The sequence below is a fragment of the Rhinopithecus roxellana genome, chromosome 15, assembly GCF_007565055.1.
Source record: "Rhinopithecus roxellana isolate Shanxi Qingling chromosome 15, ASM756505v1, whole genome shotgun sequence".
Classification (NCBI taxonomy): Eukaryota; Metazoa; Chordata; class Mammalia; order Primates; family Cercopithecidae; genus Rhinopithecus; species Rhinopithecus roxellana.
In genome coordinates this window covers 98916102-98934691 of record NC_044563.1, presented here as the reverse complement: position 1 = coordinate 98934691, position 18590 = coordinate 98916102, and the positions used below count along the sequence as shown (strand labels likewise).

Here is an 18590-nt window from a genome sequence, read left to right as displayed (position 1 = left end):
GGGATTAGGTGACAGCATGGTTGGCTTCTGATGAGGATTTTCTTTTTTTTTTTTTTTTTTTTTTTTTTTTTTTTTTTTTTTTTTTTTTTTTTTCAGAGACGGAGTCTCGCTCTGCCGCCCAGGCTGGAGTGCAGTGGCCGGATCTCAGCTCACTGCAAGCTCCGCCTCCTGGGTTTACGCCATTCTCCTGCCTCAGCCTCCCGAGTAGCTGGGACTACAGGCGCCCGCCACGTCGCCCGGCTAGTTTTTTGTATTTTTTAGTAGAGACGGGGTTTCACCGTGTTAGCCAGGATGGTCTCGATCTCCTGACCTCGTGATCCGCCCGTCTCGGCCTCCCAAAGTGCTGGGATTACAGGCTTGAGCCACCGCGCCCGGCCGAGGATTTTCTTTCTGGTTTGCAGATGGACACCTTCTTTGTTTTCTCACATTCAGTAGAGAAAGAGAGCTCTCTGGTGTCTCTTCTAATAAAGTCGTTAATCTTATCATAAAGGCTCCACCTTCAAGGCCTCATATAAAACTAAAAATAAACCCCATCTCCAAATATCACCTTCTATGGTCTGAATGTTTATGTCCCTTCAAAAGTAATATGTTGAAATCCTAACTCCCAAAGTGCTGGTATTAAGAGGCGAGAGTTTTGGTAAGTGATTAAGTCATGAGAGTGAAGCCCTCATGAATGAGATTAGTATACTTATAAACGAGGCCCAAGAGAGCTCTCTGGCCCCTTCCACCATGTGAGTATACAGCAAGAAGATCTTGTTTATGGACCAGAAAGTGGGCCAACACCAATAAAATTACCAATGTTTTGTATGTGGGGTGTAGAGAAAGTGAGAAGTGAAGAACGGCTCTGAGGCCTGATGTAAGGAATGAAATTTCTATTAATAGAGGTGGAAAAGACTGTAGCTAGAGAAGGTTTGGGGAAGAAATAACCAGGAGTTCAGATTTAGACATGGTTAAGAGTGAAGTGCCTATTAGCCAACTAAATGAAAATACTGACAGGAGTTGGATATACATACAAGCCAGAGTCTGGGATAGAGATGTATGTTAGGGAGATTTTAGCTACTTAGACATTTAAAGCTTTATTATCAGGTAAAAACTAACAAAGTGTGAGTTTATTAAGGAAATAAGAAGTTATAGTACTGACACTTGGGGGACCATAAAATTAAGAGTTTGAGGAGATGAGACAAATCAGCAAAGGAGATTAAGAAGAAAGAGTGGAGGAATATCAAGAATGAGGAATCTTTTAAGTTAAGTGAAAATAGTGTTTTGTGGAGAAAGAAGCGACTCACATGAGAACTGAAAATAATGCAAATGGATACACAAAATGGAATGTGTCCTTAAAATGAAATACTATTCAGCAATATAAAGCAATAAACTATTGATACATTCCACGACATAGATGAATCTCAGACAGATTCTGCCAAGTAAAAGAAACCAAACACCCACAGACGTGCATATATAGATTGTAGATTGTATGACTGCGTTAAAATGAAATCTCTGGCTGGGCCCAGTGGCTCATGCCTATAATCCCAGCACTTTGGGATTACAGGTGAGAGGATCACTTAAGCCTAGGAGTTCGAGACCAGCCTGAGTAACATGGCAAAAACATGTCTTAAATAAAATAAATTTTCTAGAAAAGTCAAAACTATAGAGAAAGAAAGGATAGCAAAAATTTCCCAGGGACATGAGTAGGAGAGGGATTGAATGATGTTTTGAAATGATGGAAGTATCTTTTGAGTTCTGGTGATGAAGACACAATTATATAAATGTACTAAAACTCATTGAACTGTATACTTAAAATGGGTGAATTTTATGGGATAAAAAAATGCATGTCAATGAATCTGTTAAAAAGAGAAAGGGAGTAGAGACAAAAAGAGGGGGAAGAGAGAGAAACACACAGAATGACTGAGAGGAATGGAATTGGATAGAGTATAAAAAGAAAGTTTTTGAAGTGTTACTGTAAAGGGAAACCAAAAATCATGTAGTAGCTGAATGAAGAGGGCATTGGACAAGGGAATTTTACTTTGTTTTACTTTTACATGGAGGCAAGAATAGCAGGCTTCCATGTTGATGGGACTGCTCCAGAAGAGGAATCAATCTCTGATACAAATGCAGAAGAAGGGGTACTGCTGAAACAATTTCTTAAAGTAGGCAAAAAATGATGAACTACAGCACACACAAGTTGAGGGATTAGTCTTAGAACAGCAGCAATGCGTATGCTATACTATACTGTTGGAAGTAAAGCTTGGAGTCACAAAGAAAAAGAGAATGTAAAGAAAGGATTTCTCAGCAAGGCAAAATTTACTTTTGCAGAAGAATGCTGCTTATAAGTCTGGTCACAAGAGCACACTGAACAAAGGAGGGAAGGGGTTTCTTTCCTTAATGCAGCTTGTCCCTGCTACTGTGTCCTGCCTCCACTGGCTGGAGTTGGACTGCACAATCTAAACTGAACCTGATTGACTAACTTGAAAGATGCAGGAATGTGGTTACACTGGCAGGAAGGGCAGTTTCAGTGGGAAAAGCAGTTGCGATGGGAGGGGTAATTCACAGAGTGGGTAGCAAATGTGGGCTCTGTAGGTAAGGACAGGTGGGAAAGTTGTTTACTGAAATTAAAATAGGGAGGAACAAAGGATAAGGAAGTTAGTTTGGCCTTGGAAGCAGGGAACGAAGAATGAGGACTCTGAATAAGCCAAACCTTTGAAAAGAAATTTTTTTTGTATCTGACCTATACTATACTATACCACACTATGCTATACTGTACTATATACTAAAAAATGGGAAGTCAGAGTGTATGGCTACAAATGCTAATTGCTGTGTGACTTTGTGATGAGGGCTTATGGAGGTTATCTTCTAATTGTTTTCTCTTTCACAGCATAATAGTATGCATGTTTATTGCCTGAGAGTGAGCTGGGGAAGACACATACAACATTTGACTAAAGTATTGTAAAAATAATGGGTTTTAAAAAAAAATTCTACGTAATATTAAGATGCATGTGAAGTTCATCATTTTAATTTTAAATTGACAGCAGTCTGCATAACTGTTTTTTTGTTTGTTTTCTGTGTGTGCTTTGGTTTTGGGGATTGTTTAACAGTAATATTAAACTGAATAGACTCACATATGCAGTAGGCTAAGAGTTGGATCTATATCGTGATTAGGGTTTTGCAAACTAGAATGTCAGTGTGAGAAAGCAAAAGAGAGATGACAAAATTGAAGCTGTATGAAAGAATATGACAATAACTGAAAGAGAAAAGTGAGAATCAAAGGAGGTGGAGTAGAATGAAAATGGGGTAGGATCAATGATTTGCACATTTCCATGACATTAAAGACCTTCTGGAATCAGGGTTCTAAAGAAGTGAGGAGAAGATAATGGATACTGTTCAGAAAAAAAGGAAGCTTGTAAATGTGGCAACTGAGAGATTGCAACTGTTGGTAATAACATATCAAATTGGCCTTGGTCAAGAGGATGAGTTCGGTTGTAAAACACGATTATTGAACAGTCATTTACATATACTGATCTCAATCAGAGATCACATTATTATTTATTTAATCAGTTATTAGTGCCTATTCTTACCTTATGCTTATCTTACTATATATGCAACTCATTGTACTATATTCTCCCACCATAAATCTGTATACAGTCTTCTCTGCAAATTGGATAATTTATGTGTAGTCCTGCAGTATTGATTTCTATATTATTCTTTTCCATTTCACTTTATTTAAAAATACACATTCCAACAGCCTTAAAATATAGATCGTATCACAGAATACCTTGCTTATTTTCACACAGGGGTCACTTTATGTTGTTAACTCCTGTCAGTCTAGTGATGGATTCATTCATCCTCTATAAAGCCTGTTATATTCTTTCTCTTTCCTCTTCTTTTTCCCTTTTTTGTAATCTCTAACAATTATTCAACTAATACCCCCTTCAGATGAAATCTGTTTAATAACCAATGTGAGACATGACCTATATCAATGCCATACAATTTCCCTAAATGTAATATAAATTTTTGTCTTATCCACTAAAAAAATTAAAATAGATGTTGTTTTGAAAGAACCTAAATCTGGATTTAGATGCAGGTAAGACTAGATATGTTTACTGTGAAGTCCCCAAACATTTTACAGAAAGACTGGAGTAACTGGATTGATGTACAGGAATTGGAGGGATATAACTCAACAATTATTCCTAATTGTAATAATTATCTGAGTTTCAAATAAAAATGTTTTCAAAAATATGTTCCTGTTGATATGCAGCATACTTTCCTTTGGATTAAAAATATAGAAGGGGGATCAGATAAAGATAAAACAGCCTTAAGAAAATCAATGTAGGCCATTTTTTTATTTAAAAAATTATATACAGTAGAGCCAAATTGGGCTCCATTATTACACCGGTAATATAACCTAGAAATAAATATGGCCATCACTCTAATTAAAGAAGAAAAAATTATTGAGATACCAAGACCTTCAATTCTGTTACCAGTTGTTAACTAAGGCCTTCATTCCTTGGTTCTTCCTTGTGCTCTTTCTCTTTCTCTTTAACTGATTCTGGTCACTCTTAACTTATACTATAGTAAAGCTATAGTAAGTTCCAAAGGTGTACTCATCTCAAAGTATAAAACTTAAACAAGACGGATATACTGGCAGAAGTACGTATAATTAATCCGAGTACAGTTTAGTTTTCTGCTTCCTCAAGCCACAAAAAGTACTCACCATGACTTTTACAAACAAGACCTCAAAGAGCCAAAAATTACTAACTAAATTGTAGTTTTGTTTGAAACTCAAACAAAAGCATTGCTTAGAAGTTCTAATTCCAGTGTGGCAAAGAGCACCATAAACAACTGAGTGTCCAGTTTATCTTTTGAAACAAGAGGCGTATTGGTATTCATTAACTCAACTCTGATACTCCAAACTATTTTGAAAAGTTTCATTCTCTCAGTTTATCGCTTCCCTTGTGCTCCAGGCAATGTATTCTTCACTGATGGCAGACAGAAGCATAACAATGACAGTCAACAGTTAGAACGGCAATAAAACAATCTTTATCATTGGAGTTCAGCATCTCATCTAATGATATTTAGAGTACGTGATCTTGAATTACTCATCTCGCACTCTGATATATGTCAAGAAAACCATGCACATTTCACCTGCAATGTTCTCCCATCAATATACTGTCTAAAAGAATAAACACATAGCAAAAGAGAGCAGCAGCAGCAAAGAATGGGATCCTACTGTACCTGGTGAGTGTGGTGGAGGAGAGCACATCAGAACGACACCCTGGCCTTCCCTCACAGAGACTGCACTTCTTGTCCGGCCACTAAAATTTCCCAGATCTGTCAACATAATAAAACATTTAGATCCAAGGCAAAAAACAATGTAAAGATTACTATGATTTTAACTTGTACTTACTTTCTATCATTATCTTGACAAGGTGTCTTTTGTTTGTTAATCAGTGACAAGAGGGCTTTGACACGTTTCTACATCATCACATTTTAAATACCACAATAGAAATAAATCTATACCATCCATAGAAAAACCACATTCCTTATTTTTATTTACAGTCCATTCAAGTTGCCAGTATAGACAGAAACTAGGCAGTATAGTATTTTTAACACAAATAGTTACATAATATTTCCCACATATTGATATTTCTACTACCAATAATGCCCATTCACTCATAGTGAGAAGAGAAATAGAACTGGTCAGAGGACTCGGTGTCCCACCTGCTGCTTCATTACATGTCATGCTAAGAATGATGTGTAAAACCAAGCATGAGCATGCCAAAGTAGAGAGACTTGTATGCTCTAACAAAATATAATAAAAATAGAAAAACTATTCTTTTCTATAAATATGAATAAGAAAGTTATGTGACTTTCATTTTATGAAAGCCTAGAATGGGCTCTGTGAATTAACTACTCTCATCCGTTTTGGTTAGTCTGGCAGTATTAGCTCACGAAACCCTCACTTCTATGTATGAGGGATTATAGTATTGGAGTTCAATTGCCTTCCCTTAAACTATGTTGCATTTACACAATTTGAAAAGACTTTCCTAAAAAGAAAATGGTCCAAAAGGGAATGATGTGTAATTTTATTTGTAATTCTATTACTGCTTATTAAACTATTTATATCTCAGTGCGTATTTCCCTTTCCCTTTTCTTGGGCTAGGTTGATCAATAAGACAATTTTTAGACTACTTTATTGAAAATGGTAGGAGTTCAATATTTTTATAAATAAACTCATGTTTCCATGTTAAGAAATGCTTCTTAGAAATGTTCTTCCATTTCTTCCATTAGGCACAAATTGTAAAAGAGATTCTTAAAATATATTGTAATTATTTCAAGCTAAAATAATATGCTTTGTAGCAATACAAGGTAGGGCTTCAAATTTAATACTAATTTTACAAATAAACTGAACAATCAAGAAAATATACTACTGGATATGAAGGAGATAAATTACAAGTCTATAGCACTCTAAGAAGAATTCTATACATTGTACCTTTGAGATGACCAACAATTTACTTATTATTTTGCTGAATGTATAACCAAATCTTCTTAAACACATCCAAAATCATGGGGGTCTAATAAACAGTGAATACATGACACCAAATAAATAGAGAAGTATTCATTATTGCAGAATGTATTTAGGATTTTATACAAAATTCAATGTTTCTTTATAAACAGTTAAGCTTTTCATAAAGTAGCATGACAAAAGAAAAACAGCAATTCTAGCTCTACTTTTCTGAGGGATTGTTATTTAAAAAATATATACACTAACTTCTGTAGCAGTAAAAATCAAGTCAGTAATTTTCAAATATATGTACCTACAAGGTTACTGCTCTGAGTTCTATTACCAAATATTATGCTTGTCTCTTTTTGAACTTCATATGTATGAGATAATACAAGATACACATTTGTTTATAACAAACAAATATATGCAAATCATGGCTTTCAACTCATATGCACTGATTCTTAGAGGCTTATTCGAAAAAATGATCTTAATATGAAATCAAAGCATGGCAAGATTTTTAATTTGACTTCCTTTTACTTTACTCCTAGAAATACAACACAGGATAGTGAGGCAGTGGTTGTGACAGGGCTTTAATATATATTTTGAGAGCCTTGCCCCTATGTCGCCCAGGCTGAAGTGCATGGTGTGATCATAACTCAGTGCAATCTGTAACTCCTGGGGTCAAGAAATCCTCCAGCCTCAGCCTCCAAAGTAGCTGGGACTACAGATACGTGCTAGTATACTCAGTTAATTTTTCAAATTCTTCGTAGAGATAGAGTCTTGCTATGTCGCCCAGACTTGTCTCAAGCAATCCTGTGGCCTCTGCTTCACAAAGTACTGGGATTATAGGAGAAAGCCACCATGACTGAATTTAATATCTCTAGGGATTATGTGATTTCACTTTCCTCTTTTCGTCTTCATTGAATCTATAAATTCTGGAAGGCAATTTGGATATCAATTTATTTTTAATGAATTTCTAAAATGGTTTCTAAAACATAAATATCTATTTCAATACACTTACTACAAGTTTATATTATGCTTATTTTTATGACATTTCAAATCAACCTATTGTATTTACAAGATTGTTTTAATAGAAAACAGTCCTAAATTCATGCCTGTTTCTGAAGAACTGAAGTACAGGCATGCCCTAGAAATTAAACACACTAAGAAAAGAAAAGTATAGAATAATTGTGACCTAAATTGTGTTTTGAGATCCCAATGACCCAAAAGATAATACTTCACTGTAATTGCTTTATTTTGTACCAGCTGTTAATACAAGCACAATTTAACATTTCCTCATAGAATTGTCTCTGTGTCATTATTTCCTGGGAACTATAGCACCAGAAGCCCAAAGATAAATGGATTTTTTTTTTTTTTAATTTTGAGTAGTTTTTATCTTTCTTAAAGACATATAGAGAAATACTAAAAAGAAGTCTGTACTTTCATGGGGTATGTACATTTCCCACTTAACTCTTTCCTACTCTAAAGAAAAGTGAAACATTATTATCTATAATGTTAAAGTGATCCCTGTTCCAGGCAAGATGATGGTTGATCTAAGGCAGAAAGGTTTATGTGAAAAAAATATTGGTTGACGGGAATAGTGGTTAGACTGAATAGTCTGAGTGAAAATTTAGCTGTCTGTTCATCTCTCACTGAGAAAGGAGTTAATTTCTTTGGATGTATTCAATCAGAGAACTTTGAAATCTTTCAGTGGTTGTACGTGCAGGTTCAGTGTTTATCATGTTATCTTAATAGATGATATGTTACATATACCAAGAAGATAAATGGAAAAAAAGACAAAGCCCTTTTACAGATATGAGCTTGAATTGTTTTATTGCAATTACACAAGGTCAAAAATATATGTTCATGTGTTCTATTTTTTTACCTTTACAGGAAAAAAAAAGGGGGGGAGTAAAAATAAAAATCACAACACAAAGACTCTAAAATTCAGGTTCAAATTACAAACTGAAATAAGTATCTTCCTGGACTTACTTGAAAGCACATGTACAAATAGTCAAGTTAAGAAACTGGAGGAGAAATTTTGTGATCAAAAGTCATAGGGCCCTACACTTTGTCTCTGCTCTGACCTTTCTTCTGACCTGAGTTAAGAAGCTTATGCAGGGTTTAAAAGGAGAGCTGTAACTAGACCTGTAGCTTGCAGAATTATTGCACCTATTCATCCTAGAAGAACTATGCAAAAAAAAAAAAAAAAAAGAAAAAGAAAAACATACAATAATAGATGTTATTAAGAGCTTTAGATGATAGAATGTAGACTTGGGATGGGAGATTTGAGCCATACTGATCACATGTAAAACAAACTATTTTATGAATTTATTTAACAAATATTTATTCAATGCATACTATACATTGAACACTATGTTAGGTACTGGTTCTGAAGAAAAATTGTAAAGGATATAGATATATAAATGAATTAATCATACCTACTTGGGCCAACTGTTCATAGCTCACATGAGTCTGGGTCACCAAATACGTATATAAGCCCAAGTCTTCAAAGCCCAGCTTGTCATAGCCACACTCATGAGTGACCAAATACATACCATGAACATTTACCATGTAGCACTTCACACTATTTTTCTAAATGTGAGCTATAAATACACGAACACACATACACATACAAACAGATTTTAGATATTTTCTTTGGTTCCTTCCTTTTTTACTTCCCTCTCCCTCCCTTCCTTCCTCCTTCTCTTCCTTTTTGTATTCTGGTCTTCCCTCCTTCTTGACATTCTTCAGTTACTCTTTTCATCCCTGTATTGTTCCACGAAGTATTTGAGGCAGCTTAAAATATGTATTTGCCACAATAATAAATAAACACATAAAACAATAGTTGAGGAATTCCAGGTGAAGATAAAACAAGCATGGTAAGAAGCCTGCAGGGCAAAACAGGAATTTAGGAATACACACTACATATTGTTGTAAATTATTGGGAGTTGGCTACAAACTTGACTCTAAACTTGAGTCAAAACAAGGTGAAGATATCCCCAGTCTAAGGGGATTTCTCCAGAAAGACTTCAGACTTCATAAAGTTAACACTTAGTAATAGAGTGGGCTGAGAAACTTGGCACACTATTCAGAAAGGTTTCTTTTCTACTTTTTTTTTTTTTTTTTTTTTTAGCCTCCTGAGACACCTTGAGTAGGTAGAATGTGAGCTATATATACCAACACACAAACATCTGAAAAATATTTAAAAAATTATTCATTAAAAAGCATTAAAGTTCTGGAGGGAAAGAGAGTACCTGAAACTATCAAAAGAGATAGTACTTAAGAGATTCTGGACACTGATCTTGTATCTTCTGTATGTTAAATACAATAGGTTGGTTTAGTTATTGGGGAGGAGTGAGGAAAAGGCTCAAGACAGGAGAATAAAAGCTATACAATTAGAAATAAAATGCTGCGGTTGATTTGTCTCCTGGACTTCTATTTCCCAGTCTTAAGTCTGTTCTGGGTAAGTGGCATTGTCGAGCTTATAGGAGTTGTGTTTGGAAAAAGGCAGAGGAATGGTGCACCAATCTTGAGGTATTCACGTCTACACATTTATCCTGTAGGTGGCCCTAATGAGTCTTAGACTATCAGTGCTCCAAGGATTCTCAATTCATTCTCTAAAAGTGCTGTGAACACAGATATGATTTATCACAAATTTTAAAACCTTTTATAAAATTGAGATTTGGACTTTTTACAAAAAGACCATTGAAAAGGCAAATTCTATTAGACTAGGTGTCAGAGACAGATTTTACGAAGTTTCATTAATTACATTTGAGTGTCATATATATTATATGAAAGATTAAGGAACTGATATGAGAGGACTTCAGCTTTAATTTCCATGATTTCTGTAGAAACAACTGACAAGTTTTATAATACTAACTTGGTATTTGCTGCCTCACTTGCAAAGTGATTGCATACTGAAGTTTTTCATTGGCTGTATTTATTGTTCCCATTATTACCATCAAGCTTATTCAGGTCATTGTAAATTTTTTTGCATTCCATGCAAATATTCTACAATAAAAATTGGTCAAACTTCATTCATAAACTATTTTTGACTTTCTAAATGTTTAGAAAAGAGAAAAGAGAAAAAAGGAAATGAATGAAGATAGTTACACTAGCTACTAACATACCTACTCTCTGCCAGGCTTCCTGGAAGTAGATACTAATTCCTGCTCTTTAAAGATTACTAAATCTAGGGGAAAAGCAAGTAAAAAGTTCACTGCAGTCATATATTTAATAGAGTTGGCAAATCAAAGTCAATGTGATTGATTCTGAAGTTTTAAAAACTATACCAGGACAAAAGCAATTCAATATTTGGAAGTTAAACCACACTGATTTTAGGAATTTTAAAATAATCTTCAATAAGGACATCTTATTAAAAATTAGTTTCTGAGAAAGAACAGAAAAAGCAGTTCATATGTTTTGAGAAAAAAATTAAATCAGCATTTTCTAAAATATAGTCATTTGCACAGAATGGCTACATAACACACTGGAGAGCAAATAAGATTCTTAATAGTTCCTAACGTAAAAACGCGAGTGTTGAATGGTACCTTGACAGAAAAGCCATAGAAAAATGAAGCTTTTAGGTGTTTTATTGGCAACTGTAAACTTGTGAGTCTGTGATCAATTTGTAAACAGATATGGGAGGGCTTATTATCCCCATTTAAGATTAGGACACTGACATGCACTAAAATTAGGTAACAAGAATAAGAACTCATGGCAGAAAAGTTTTAAGTTTTCAAAGTGACTGATTTAGCTTTGAAATTAGCATTAAAAAAATCTAGAGCTATTATGATACCCTTGGTTTAGAATGCTTTTAATCAATAAACTTATTTGATTAAATACTTTCCTATTACCCCACATGATACAGTGCTACAATTCTTTTAAATATTTTTTATCAGTCACCTATGAATGGGACATCATATTGCCTTTAGGAAATGTTAACTTTTAATAAAAATTGTCTCTGCAAAATACCAGTTGAGCTAATTATAGGTCTCTCAAAAAATATACTAACATCCATTATATGAAGATAAGAACTGAATTAAGATACAGCTGGAGAAGTAGGAAAGAAAATCTATAAAGATAATGACAAATTATACTGAAATTTTCATTAGCCCCATTTTTTCTCTGGTTATATATAACAGGTCAGATGAGTAATCTCTTGCTATGGCTTGCCATTTTCACTTTACATATTATCAGATATTAATCAGTCCTCCAAAGGGATTACAAAAAAGAAACAGATGCAAACCAGCATATGCTTCCCTTGAACAAGACACTTGTAATTACATCATAAGTGAAAAAGTAAATTGCAGTTGCTTTTGTGAAATGATAAACTGTCCACAGAGTGTGATAAAAATGATTTTGATTTTAGGTCTTTTCTTTTGTATTTCATATGTTACAAAAAGCCACTTCAACACTGAATTATATATATGATAAATAACCTACAATGAAAAAGTGGGTATCAGTGTGTTTAATGTGAATATAGTCTATGAACTCTGGCAGAGGTTTTATGCGTTTGATAAAATCTCTACCATCTACATAAACAATTAGATAAATAATCCTAATTTATTTACTTCTAAGTTCATTTTTTTTTTTCCAAATTCAGGTCAGTCTTAATTGATTAAAAGTCTTAGAAAATTTTAAAGCTAACCATTAAAAAGAAAAATGTGAAAGAATAAATACATCATATACAGAGAGTATGAATATTACAAATCCATTGTGATGAGAAAAGGATGTCATAGTAAAACTGGCAAATCATTTAGTACAGCAATTCTTACAACTTGTAGGTATATTAAATTGTCTCTCAAGCTTTCACGCCTAACTACCCTCTTCAGTTATTTCATAATATTTCCTTATATAATTACTTTCTTGCCTATTACTGTGACTCCTTACCCCTTCTCCCTTCATTTTATTCCCTTGGCGCAACTTCAGCCTTTGTTAAATTGGACTATCTGCCTATTCTTCTCTTACATTGTAAGTGTAAAAAAAAACACAAAAACACGCATATAGCCAGATTTAGCCTGAAGGAAGATAGTTTTTCACACTGGGACTACATCTCTAGATGCTAAAAACTTCATGATTTTAACTCACAGCCTATGACTGTAAGTTCAGAACCTATTTTCAACGTGTAATTATATATGACCTATAATTTCAAACCTAGTTAAATGTGTATGTTCACATTTATGAAATAATTTTCCTAATACCCATTATTAGAATGAATAGGAAATAAAATACATTTTGGTAAATGATTTGATACTCTAACAGAGGAAAACAATGTTATCAGCATAAAAATTCATCCCACTTATTTACAACGTTACAGCTTTCTGTAGTTTTAGAATGATCTATCTAAGGAAACCTAACATACAAAAAAGTTGCTGAAATGAACATTCATCTATTACAGTTGAGAAAATGTGTCATATATATCTATTAAATTATACATTAGAAGACTTTATATTCACATCATAATTAATTACATTTTAAAACCTTTTATACAGTGTTTGACATATAATAAAAGATATATTTTTAAATAAAGTAAAAATATTTTTAATAATATATGCATACAGTTCCAATCTCTGTATTATAAGACACAAAATAAAGGGGATTATTCTAAGATTCCAGGATACACTTTTTGGAAAATAATAGGCAACGGGACAATTTTGTTCCTTATTTGAAGAATATAGAAAAAGACTATAATAATGTAAAAATACCCACCCCACCTTCCTGATGATGCTCTGTAGTTTGAAGAGCTGTAGACCTAAATGCCTACTCTTCCCTATTGTACGAATTCAAGGTTACTCTCAATAATCTTAAAAATCAAAATTTTTTTCTATTAATATCACCAAATGCCCACAGAAGAAAGCGGGAAAGATCTAAAATCGACACCCTAACATCGCAATTAAAAGAACTAAAGAAGCAAGAGCAAACACATTCAAAAGCTAGCAGACAACAAGAAATAACTAAGATCAGAACAGAAATGTTCTGATAGAGACATGAAAAACCCTTCAAAAATCAATGAATCCAGGAGCTGTTTTTTTGAAAAGATTAACAAAATAGATAGACCACTAGTCAGATTAATAAAGAAGAGTGAAGAATCAAATAGACACAATAAGAAATGATAAAGTGTGTATCATCACTGATCCCACAGAAATACAAACTACCATCAGAGAATACCATAAACACCTCTATGCAAATAAACTAGAAAATCTGGACACATACACCCTTCCAAGACTAAAGAAGAAAGAAATCAAATCTCTCAATAGACCAATAACAAGTTCTGAAATTGAGGCAGTAACAAATCACCTCCCAATTAAAAAAAAAAAAAAAAAAAAAAAAGCCCAGGATCAGACGGATTCACAGCTGAATTCTACCAGTGGTACAAAAAGGACCTGGTACCATTGCTTCTGAAACTGTTCCAAATAACAGAAAAGAGGGACTGCTCCCTAACTCATTTTTTTTTTTTTTTTTTCCTTTTTGAGGCGGAGTCTCGCTCTGTCGCCCGGACTGGAGTGCAGTGGCCAGATCTCAGCTCACTGCAAGCTCCGCCTCCCGGGTTGACGCCATTCTCCTGCCTCAGCCTCCCGAGTAGCTGGGACTACAGGCACCCGCCACCTCGCCTGGCTAGTTTTTGTATTTTTAGTAGAGACGGGGTTTCACCGTGTTAGCCAGGATGGTCTCGATCTCCTGATCTCGTGATCCGCCCGTCTCGGCCTCCCAAAGTGCTGGGATTACAGGCTTGAGCCACCGCGCCTGGCCCCCTAACTCATTTTATAAGGACAACATCATCCTGATATCAAAATCTGGCAGAGACACAACAAAAAAAGAAATTTCAGGCCAATATTCCTGATGAATATCAATGTGGAAATCCTCAATAAAATCCTGGCAAACTGAATCCAGCAGCACATCAAAAAGCTTATTCACCACCAGCTTATCAGATCAGCTTCATCCCTGGGATTCAAGGCTGCTTCAACATATGCAAATCAATAAACATAATCCATCACATAAACAGAACCAATGACAAAAACCACATGATTACCTCAATAGATTCAGAAAAGACCTTCGACACAATTCATTACCCCATCCCTTCATGCTAAAAACTCTCAATAAACTAGGTATTGATGGAATGCACCTCAAAATAGTAAGAGCTATCTATGAAAAACCCAAAACTAATATTACACTGAATGGGCAAAAGACAAGGATGCCCTTTCTCACCACTCCTATTCCACATGGTGTTGGAAGTTCTGGAGAGTGCAATCAGGCAAGAGAGAGAAATAGTATTCAAATAGGAAGAGAGGAAGTAAAATTGTCTCTGTTTGCAGATGACATGACTGTATATATAGAAAATCGGAGCATCTCAGCCCCAAATCTCCTTAAGCTGATAAGCAACTTCAGCAAAGTCTCAGGATAAAAAATCAATGTGCAAAAATCACAAGCATTACTAGACACCAATAACAGACAAGCAGAGAGCCGAATCATGAGTGAACTCACATTCACAATTGCTACAAAGAGAATAAAATACCTAACAATACATCTCAAAAGGAATGTGAAGGACCTCTTCAAGGACAACTACATACTACTGCTCAAGGAAATAAGAGAGGACACAAGCAAGTGGAAAAAGTTTCCATGCTCACGGACAGGAAGAATCAATATCATAAAAATGGCCATACTGCCCAAAGTAATTTACAGATTCAATGATATCTCCTTCAAGCTACTACTGACTTTCTTCACAGAAATAGAAAAAAAACTACTTCAAATTTCATCTGGAACCAAAAAAGAGCTCATACGGCAAAGACATTCCTAAGAAAAAAGAACAAAGCCGTAGGCATCATACTACCTTACTTTAAACTATACTATAAGGTTACAGTAATCAAAACGGCATGGTACTGGTACCAAAACAGATATATACACCAATGGAACAGAACAGAGGCTTCAGATATAATGCCACACATCTACAATGATCTGGTCTTTGACAAATCTGACAAGAACAAGCAATGGGGAAACAATTCCCTATTTAATAAATGCTGTTGGGAAAACTGGCTAGCCATATGCAAACTGAAACTGGACCCTTTCCTTACACCTTACACAAAAATTAACTCAAGATGGATAAAAGACTTAAATGTAAGACCTAAAACCATAAAAACCCTTGAAGAAAATCTAGGCAATACTATTTAGGACAAAGACTTCATGACTAAAACACCAAAAGCAATGGCAGCAAAAGCCAAAATTGACAAATTGAATCTAATTAAATTAAAGAGCTTCTGTACAGCAAAAGAAGCTATCATCAGAGTGACCAGCCAACCTACAGAATGGGAGATTATTGCAATCTATCCATCTGAAAAAGGGCTAATATCCAGAATCTACGAAGAACTTAAACTACTTTACAAGAAAAAAACCAGACAACGCATGAAAAAGTAGGTGAAGGTTATGAACAGACACTTCTAAAAATAAGACATTTATGCAGCCAACAAACATATGAAGAAAACCTCATTATTGCTTGTCATTAGAGAAATGCAAATCAAAACCATGGTGAGATACCATCTCACGCCATTTAGAATGGCCATCATTAAAAAGTCAGGAAACAACAGATGCTAGAGAGGATGTGGAGAAATTGGGATGATTTTACACTGTTGGTGGGAGTAAAAATTAGTTCAACCATTGTGGAAGACTGTGGTGATTCCTCAAGGATCTAGAACCAGAAATACCATTTAATCTAGCAATCCCATTACTGGACATATACCCAAACAATTATAAATCATTCTACTATAAAGACACATGCACACATATGTTTACTGCAGCACTATTCACAATAGCAAAGACTACAACCAACCCAAATGCCCATGAATGATAGACTGGATACAGAAAATGTGTCACATATATCCCATGGAATACTATGCAGCCATAAAAAAGGATAAGTTCATGTCCTTTGCAGGGACATGGATGAATCTGTAAACCATCATTCTCAGCAAACTAACACATGAAAAGAAAACCAAACACAGGTACTCACTCATAAGTGGGAGCTGAACAATGAGAACACATGGACACTGGGAGGGGATTATCACACACTGGGGCCTGTAGTATGGGTTGGAGGCTAGGGTAGGATATCATTAGGAGAAGTATCTGATGTAGATGATGCATTGATGAGTGCAGCAAACCACCATCGCAAGTGTATACCTATGTTACAAACCGGCACGTTCTGTACATGTATTCCAGAACTTAAAGTATAATAAAAAACCTTATGTAAGAGACACAATTATCTATATATGATGATAGAACTATATACAATATTTGCATTCAATAAAAGAAAACAAAAATATTGTAAGAAAGATTCCCCTGTCTCTACATCCTCACCATCATCTGTTTTATTTCCCTTTTTTATAATAGCTATTCTAACTGGGATGACATGATATCTCATTGTGGTTTGATTTGAATTTCCCTAATTATTATGATGTTGAACACTTTTTCATGTATCTGTTGCCCATTTGTATGTCTTCTTTTGAGAGATATCTATTCAGCTCATTTGCCCATTTTTAAATCATATTATTTGTTTTTATGCTATTGAGTTGTTTCAGTTCCTTGGATATTCTGGACATTAACCCTTTGTCAGATGAATAGTTTGAAAATTTTCTCTCCAAAAAATTATATTTAGAGTTTCTTGGATATATAGTGGTGTTCCTTTGACCAAGGGTGACGGCAATTATCTACTAGAAACTTCCCTCTGCTATGTTTCTTTCAACTCCTCATGCAATTTTTGCCTCCACTAGCGTCTACTTCAAACAGCCCCTCTAGATGACACAGTTATTTCTTTTCAACATATCTAATTAGAAAAACATAATTAACTGGTGAGTAGATTCTTAAGACAGTTTGATGCTGAGTATAACATTATGCTTTTCAACCTGAGAACTGCGTTTTAATAAAGATATAGATTTTTTTCACTTTGCAAATCCAATCCAATCCCAAACTGCATAAGAATTCCTGTAAAGAACTGTTTTGATGTTTTACTTTGGTTATGGTTTAAGCATGATTATACTATGGTTATGGTTTTGGTTATGGTTATGCCATAACCAAAGTAAAAATCAAAACAGCCCTTTACAGGAATTCTTATGCTGTTCGAATATGTGTGCTTAAGTGATGTGCTCTGCCAAATTTGTTTTCAACTTCATTTGTGCATCGCAGAGCACTCACAATAGTTCTGGCCTTCTGATCAACTACTTGAAGATAAAAATTGCTTGCTTTCTTGATTTCCTTAGCTCATTTTGTTTTATAGTTTAATCAAGTAACATAGATTTGCATTTTTAATAAGCTATAACCTCAATAGTTCTATCTGAAGAATTTATACCATGCTTAATTAAAAAAGTCTTTGGAAGCTGTTTTAATTCATAACTCAGCTGACTAGTGATCAATTTTCAACTTATCTTACATCTTGGCTAAAAACTTCATGCCTTACCTCAAAGTAAATCTGATCCCTGTCCTTGGCCCAATTATTTCTTTCCTACCTTTCAATTATTTCAGGAAGTTTTAATTTATGATCTTCATTTAGGCTCAACTAATATGTAAAGTAATCTTTGGATAATACTCAAGTTTAAGGAAGGATTCAGTTTATTGTCTGCACATTTAAAAGGGCATTTAGAATCATTTATTTTTAACAAGTTACTTTTGTGTGAAATTTTTCATTAATTATATAAATAAATTCTTGAGAGAATGAATCTCATTTTTTACATTAAGCATCAGCCCAATGTACTAGCAGTCTTTTGATTTTTGCTTCCGTTTTGTGATTGCTCTCGCTCTTTTGCACTGAAGTATAAGAAAACAGTTCCTAGAAATTGTGCAGGGCTAATTTGTCTATTTGCTAAAGATACATTTTTCTGTAAACCCACTGTGGCATATGTATTACTCACATTGCTGAAGGGCATCCCAAATAGTCTAGTTCAAGGTTAGGCAGACATTTTCTATAAAGGGTCAGATAGTAAATACTTGAAGCTTTGCAGGGCAAAAGGCAAAATTGAGGTTATTATGTAGGTACTGTTATATGATTTTAACATATGACAAAGTACTATTCTTTCACATTTTCCAAACATTTAAAAATGTTAAAAATAAA

The 18590-nt window shown here is 34.5% G+C and overlaps 1 protein-coding gene across 2 annotated transcripts in view; it reads right to left on the bottom strand.

Annotated features, from left to right (window-relative positions):
* CNTN5 (contactin 5) overlaps positions 1-18590 on the bottom strand; it is an 834919-nt gene that overhangs the window by 457344 nt on the left and 358985 nt on the right. For both annotated transcript variants that reach the window (XM_030918933.1, XM_010357543.1), the window contains one exon: positions 5227-5322. In XM_030918933.1, the coding sequence (XP_030774793.1) occupies positions 5227-5322 (96 nt within the window). The remainder of the gene's footprint in view (positions 1-5226; positions 5323-18590) is intronic.